This window comes from Nansenia antarctica (assembly GCF_963989245.1).
Source record: "Nansenia antarctica genome assembly, chromosome: 9".
Taxonomy (NCBI): Eukaryota; Metazoa; Chordata; class Actinopteri; order Argentiniformes; family Microstomatidae; genus Nansenia; species Nansenia antarctica.
Window position 1 is genome coordinate 29,025,428 of NC_137679.1, and position 7,500 is coordinate 29,032,927.

General features: G+C 44.7%; 1 protein-coding gene across 1 annotated transcript in view; it reads left to right on the top strand.

Moving 5' to 3' along the window:
- Positions 1–7,500, top strand: part of unc13c (unc-13 homolog C (C. elegans)) — a gene marked incomplete at both ends in the record, with an annotated part of 106,575 nt that overhangs the window by 62,574 nt on the left and 36,501 nt on the right. The window contains 5 exons of the mRNA XM_080539936.1: positions 1,259–1,355; positions 2,117–2,260; positions 3,034–3,111; positions 4,403–4,480; positions 5,023–5,049. Of these exons, the coding sequence (XP_080396062.1) occupies positions 1,259–1,355; positions 2,117–2,260; positions 3,034–3,111; positions 4,403–4,480; positions 5,023–5,049 (424 nt within the window). The remainder of the gene's footprint in view (positions 1–1,258; positions 1,356–2,116; positions 2,261–3,033; positions 3,112–4,402; positions 4,481–5,022; positions 5,050–7,500) is intronic.

The window sequence follows — 7,500 nt, forward strand, 5'->3', positions numbered from 1 at the left end:
TCTGTTTCACTCTCACACACACACACACACACACACACACACACACACACACACACACACAGAATGGTGTAATGGGTACATGTGTATTCCCAGTGAGGGAACACACTGCCCTCCCCCATCCAGTCCATTAGAGTTATGACTTGCAGCCCCGCCCCTCCCCTGCCACTCAAACTTCACCTCCAGCAGGATTGATTCTCCCAAAGGCACAGCCAACACACACACACACACACACACACACACGCACACGCACTAATACCCCTCTGCCCATCTTATTTATGATCATTCTTCCCTGGTGCTCTTAACCAAGGAAGGGGACTGAGGCGCTCTGAGGACACACTCCGGCATAGTGGCTCCATTAAACAGGCAATAAAGAGAGAGGGGGGGGGGGGGTAGGAGCGGGAGAGAGAGAGAGAGAGAGAGAGAGAGAGAGAGAGAGAGAGAGAGAGAGAGAGAGAGAGAGAGAGAGAGAGAGAGAGAGAGAGAGAGAGAGAGAGAGAGAGAGAGAGAGAGAGAGAGAGAGAGAGAGAGAGAGAGAGAGAGAGAGAGAGAGAGAGAGAGAGAGAGAGAGAGAGAGGGGGAGGGAGGGAGAGATAGAGATAGAGAGACAGAGACAGAGACAGAGACAGAGACAGAGACAGAGACAGAGACAGAGACAGAGACAGAGACAGAGACAGAGACAGAGACAGAGACAGAGACAGAGACAGAGACAGAGACAGAGACAGAGACAGAGAGAGAGAGAGAGAGAGAGAGAGAGAGAGAGAAGAGAGAGAGATAGTAGAGAGAGAGGCATTATTATTCTATGAATGGCAGCACTACTTGTTCTGACTCCCTTTGCTCTGCCTGAGCTCCACAGCACAATGAAACACATTCACAAACAGGCTAAATCATGCTCTCCCTACAGCTTTACAAAACACATTCTGAAAAAAAAGCTAAAACCAGAGTCTTTGATCCACAATGGTATTTATTATAAGCCTAGAGATCTAGTAGCTGATGAATTTAGTAGATCTACACTCTAGATCTCCAGCTGTAGATCTTCTAAGGGATCTACTTTGAGTCTGGAGATCTGCTGGAAGTCTATACTGGACAGGCGATCTACGTTGAATTTAGAGATCCACTATAAGTCCTCAAGTATCTGAAGTCTAGAGTACTGTTAAGAGAGTTTGGAGATCTACTTGACTAGAGTTTGGAGATCTTCTCTACTTTGAGTCTTGATATCTACTATGAGATCTGATTCTATTCTGTTATTCTTCCTCTCTAGGTGGTTTGAGCCGTTTGTCATCCAGTGGTTGGATGAAAACGAGGATGTAGCCATGGACTTCCTGAACGGGGCTCTCGTGAGGGACAAAAAGGACGGAGTAGGTTCTCTCTCCTATCTTCACTCTCTCACTTTAAATCTCGGAAATGTGTTTTGTGTCATGAAAAGACCATCGCATTTAATACATCCCACGCGGAAACCAATGTGAATACGGTTTATGGAATAGACAGCGCTGATGTTCATGATTTAAGCAGGATAAGGACACGGCAGGAATATTTATATGGGTTTGTAGGAAGCTGCTGTCTGATGAGCAACCTCTGAGCACTGTTCTCCTCTAATGAATACAGAACAGAGGCAGCTAGCTTTTCAACAGTGTTTTGTACGCTAAGTAGCAAACTAGTATATAAGGTCAGATACTGTATAGAAGCTTTTGCTGTCTCCTCTCTGTGAGTAATGAAGACATCATGAGAGTGTTGAGACAGTGTGCTCTGCTTGCTCAGATTAAATACTCAAACATTATTAGATGTTAATAGCTTGCTGTAGATCTAACAGTGAGTCTCTCTCTCTTGTTCTCTTAATCACTCTGTCCTTGTCTTGTTCTCTGTTTCTTTATCGCTCTGTCCACCTCTCTGCCCCTCTTCCCTTCTATCTGTCTCTCCCTCTTTCTGTCCCTGTCCTTCTCTGTCCATCTCTCTCTCTCTCCCTCCCGCTATCTGTCCTTTTAACTCCCTCCCTCTCTATCGCCTCTGTCTCTCCCTCTCTCTGTCCCTGTCCCTCTCTGTCCATCTCTCTCTCCATCTCCCCCTCCCCACTCCCTCTCTCTCTCTGTGTTTTCTCTCTCTTCTCTCTCTCCCTTTACAGTTCCAGCCGACCTCGGAGCATGCCCTGTTCTCCTGTTCAGTGGTGGATGTTTTCACTCAACTCAACCAGAGCTTTGAGATCATCAAGAAGCTGGAGTGTCCAAACCCACAGGCGCTGGCACACTTCATGTGTCGCTTTGCTAAGGTGAGAGAGCCCTCACAGGGACTAACACAGAAGGTCATACTGTAGACAAACAGAGAGAGGGATTGACTACCAATGAAGCATCCTCAGGTTTAAGATATATTTGTTGACATTGACTGTGTCGTCTGACTCTAACTGCTAGTATGTTGTTTGTGGTTTCTCCAATTTTTCCAACCGGATTAAGAGTGTTGTTATGGTTGTCAGAAATGTATGGTAGTAGTAGAACATGCTAATTTATTGTGTAACAAGTGACTGAGAAACCAGACAGTTTTGCTTCCTGGATTTTCCTGAAGAAAAAAAAAACTAAAATAATGGAAGTTCCGAGTGGTGATGTTAGTCATTCAAGTTATGACAGATATAGCTAGGAGCATTTGTCAATAAAATGTCGCTAGCAATTGTTTGACTTGATATAAAGCTTCAGAGCTTTATATTTGAGGGTCATACTTGATCTCTCTATGCTGTATGAAATGCCATGCGTCTTGGTACATGGGAAATTGTTTTAGGAGGCGCTAAGAAAATGGAATGTACCGTCCAAAATATACATACACTTGTGGGTTAGGTTTAGGGTTAATAATGTACATTTTCAGACTTGAATCATTGTGTAGTGACATTGTGCAGCACCAGGATGTTATATATAGCAAAACAATGTCAAAATGACAAATGATGGTGTTTAAACATTGTTTACATGCATTTACAGCCCATTAAATCCCTGACAAGGATGTTATGATAAGCCTAGAGACATGGGCTAATCAATGATGTGTCGTCTTTATTTTTAGACTATCAACAAAGTCCTTTTGCAATACGCTGCAATCATAACCAAGGACTTTGGCTTGTACCTGAACCAGGAGAAATTGGTAAGTGCTCTAGAATTCTTGAAGACTTATTTTTCTGCCACATTTATTAGAGCTGTTGATGATTCTACTGTACCTGTTATTTAGTGATTCTATATATAAACTATGTACTGTAACTTAGTCTTGTTTCGATGGTGAGCACCACTCTATAGCATGGTGGTCACCTTCAAGAATTCTTGTGTCCTGTCTTAGTCCTAAGATAACCCGGCGATGGAGTCTGGTCTTATTGTAGCACGTCCCCATGTTTTAATGTGTCTAACAACTTGGCTCAATTACCCGAGAGGCAATCAATCCTTCATCTTATTCAGCAATTCATCATTAAGACACACCCTATATACTGTAACTCCCTATAAGTCAGCACTATTCTCTCTAAGCCCTGAGTCCATTGTTTGAAGTGACAGATGACAGAGAGCAGTGGGCTTCACTTGTTCAGCAACTTAATTATCCACAGTGCCCTTTGGAGGGGGAATGAAAGCCAACACACAGGCTATCTGTGTGTCCTACCGACGAGACAGATGTTTCGTTACTGTGTTGACAGGCCACACAAGAGAGAGGACACACACACGGGCATCCTTCCTACAAGAGAGATACTCTAGACGTCACTAGAAGACTGCGTATAGGTCCTACACAAGAGAGAGGCCGGCCCTTTTAGAGGACAGACGCAGAGAGATAGACACAGTCAGTCGTTAGAGAAACTGCTCTTTTACCATTCTGAGATGTGTGTGAACCAGTGGTATATGACAACTAAATTGGTGTCAAAAACCAGCACACACCAATCATCTTCCTCCAGGATTAGATTTTAATTCAAGTGCCATTTGTCTAAACCGAAATGTCGTTGTTGAGAACTCGTTGTTGAAGTGTTGGTCCCATTGCACTTTGTTGAGCTGTGTCATGTGATGTGGATTCATAATCTCTAAAGGTTTTGATTGTCTGTGTGACTAATGATACATTTTTGACCAGACAATTTCATAAGCTTATCATTTCCTGAAATGAAATCTAGGCTCATGGAACAACTGTAGTGTTTGGGAAAGAGTGCGGCGACTCTGTGACTCGTTGTCAGTGTGTGTTCGTAGCTCGGCCGACCCAGTTCTCTCTGTGCTAAGAGCCAACTTTGGTTACAGTCATTGTCAAACGTGTTTGGCTTGGACATGACAACGACAGTCCAGTTGGCTAATAGCACCACACACAGGTCTGGGCCAACCAGGCTAACAGGTTCGGTCATGCACAGTAACCCATGCTGTTGAGATGACCTTGGTGACCTGGGTGTGACATCACTGTCCCTGCTCCTCCGCAGCCCTGCATCCTCATCAACAACATCCAGCAGCTCAGAGTCCAACTGGAGAAGATGTTTGAGTCCATGGGTGGGAAGCAGGTCTGTAACACTACGCCTACTCTATTAATGCTCTACTCTAAATACTCTAAATACTCTAATATTCCTACTTGAGCTCCTACTCGTAACTCTGAACCTAATGTAGTCCATGGGTGGCCAGCAGGTTTGTACTGTACTAACGCAAAGCTGAGGACCTAACACCACTCCTCTTCCAACCCTCTACTACTCCACTCCTCCAACCCTATACTACCACAACTATACTACTTTACTAATACTGCAGTATGCCACTCCTCCAACCCTATACTACTACTACTATGCACACTCTCCCGTGCGTGTTCTAGGCTTGATAGTGTGTGTTCGATTTGAGTGATGTCTGTGTGTCCCCCCTCAAACTCTCTGTCTGTCTGTCTGTCTGTCTGTCTGTGTCTAACCCTTAGCAGCAGCTCCACAGCTGCAGTAATGGATCCTATAAGACTTACATGCATGTTTCTACACCAGTTTTCTAACACTTAAAACTGTCCTCCGTTTTGTCTCCTGTGGTTTTGTGTGTCTGTTTCCCCATCCCTCGGCGCCTCTCTCTCCAGGAGGAGGGGGTCGTGTCCTTCTGTAAGGTGTGTGCATAAAACTAGGACTCTTAACATACCCTATACTACCATTTACTGAATGATACTAAAAGCACGCCCTTCCGCCCACCCCACGCTCCACCCGCCCACAGCTTCTCCTCCACCTCCCCTCCTCAGCAGCATGTGCTACAGAGCAAGGTAGGGGTTAGGTTCATTTCAATTCAGTCGATTTCAGAAGTGAGATGACATTTCAATTCCAATTCCAAATTGTCCTTCATTGAAAAGCGTAGAGAAAATTTGGAGTTGGAATTAGTTTCCTTCCTGAATTGACAATTGAAATGGAATTGACCGCCAACCCGGCCAAAGAGCATACGGAACATCAGAACAACAGTACCCATGAGCCCACTAGACACACTGGTATAATGTCAAAGAGCACCATCCTCCCTGCACAGCTCTGGGGATCGTGGTGCAACCCTGAATCCCATCTTTATTTTTAGCTTGCTTTTTTCCCACTTCGACAAGTCTATATCCATCCAGCTCATTTAGCAGTTGGTTTTTCCTGGGGTCCAGGGCCCTGCGCGGCGTGTTAGTGCGCCGGCTGTGGTTTTGATCATCTCTCCCCCCCATACCCCAGGTCCATACCCCAGGCTCCAGCTACAGAATGCCTCAGACAGGATTTCAGTCTCAGTTTGATGAGCTTCTCAAACGGCTACAAATGTCCCCAGCTGTGTCCTCAGCAAAGGTGGCGCTGCTGCCGCCGCCTCCAAGCAAACCAGGCAGGCTGGAGATGTCTCACTCTCACACCTAATCTGTTCTCGCCTCTCTAACCTTCCCTCCCTGTCTCGCCCTCTCTTGCCTGGTCTGATGCTTGGAGCTTAATAAGACATTAGCTAATATCGCCAGACTGAGATAACGGAACATTTGATTTGATTAGATTTTTGACATTATCAGACAATAACATCAAATTGAATTCAGTACTCTAATGAGCTGTGAATATAGCTTATTGTAGCCACCATGAAACAACAGTTAAAGCATCTCCACGTAATGATCTACTGTGCTGTGCTTGTCAGTTTCATTTGAAACCTGATTGATTGGGCAAACCTCAGCATGGAATGCATCACATGCCGATACTTAAAGTGCTGCTCACCATTAGCAATAAGCATCCTGAGAGCCCAATGTCACTACACTTGGTTATCACAGTTCATGAAGTTATAGAATTAGCAATCACACGTCTATCCTGTTTGGCCTCGGCATTGCCTTGGCTGGGTGGAGATGGAATGATGCTGATGGAGCAGGAAGAGAGAGAGAGAGAAGGCAGGGACAGCACCCTCCTGCAGGACTAGACAGCAGCGTGATGTATCGGAACTAGACCACTTCCATATCCGACCCGTATCGGATCTCAAAATATCCAATCTGCCCTTTCATGACCTGTCAAAAACAAAAAAAATGACTTTCCCCTACTTGCCGCCTTTTTCACCAGACCCTGTCACAGTTGTCTGCATCTACACTGTGAATTAACCATGCAACATATCGGATACATATCCAGTGTAAGTCACATGATATTTGCGACAATATTGGATAATACTGTATATCAGGTGACAATCATTGGATACATATCTGATATCCATTGCATGTTAATGCACTGTGTAACTGTGACCTTAGGTCTGACCCTCAGACTAAGAGAAGGACAAGTGAAATCTGCTGTCACGTTGTAGCCAAGTGCTTCAGAGGTTTCAAGCTTCACTTACACATTTACAAATGTTGTGGTCAGGAAGAACCCTAACTTTAACTGACATTCCAATGTGCCTTCTCTTTATTTGCATTCGGGGGAAGCAATTTCACTTTGCACATCTCCCTCGACACATCTCCCAGTGTCTGCTGCCTTTAATTTATGTCTGTTTGACAAGCGAAGCGCATACTGTAATCTAAAAAAGAAAAAAGAAGAAGAAGAAATCAACTTCAGGTATCCATCCATACTCTCTCATTTAAGAACAGGATGTCCAGTAAAAGAACGAAATGTACAGAATGTTCAATGCTTTACCCTTAATGGCAAAAGATGTACCCTAATTGAAAGGCCCATGTAAACATTCAAGTAACGACGCCAACCATTACTACACATTCCCTGCAGTGCATTTTATCCTGTAACTGATGATGATCATAACAAGTGACAATTATGCGGAGAGACACACACACACACACGCACGCACGCACACACACACACGCACACACGCACTCACACACACACACACACACACACACACACACACACACACATGCACACACACATGCACACACACATGCACACACACACATGCACACACACACACACACACCTCTCTCTTCTACATCTATGGAGTAGATGACAGCTTTGCTATGGTAATGATCTCTGTAATGGTTTCAGTATACACATCACCTTTCCAGCTGAGCCACACACCATTAGAATGTGTGCAGATATGAGCAGCTCCAGGGCCGGGCCTTATCTGGACCCTAATGTGATCA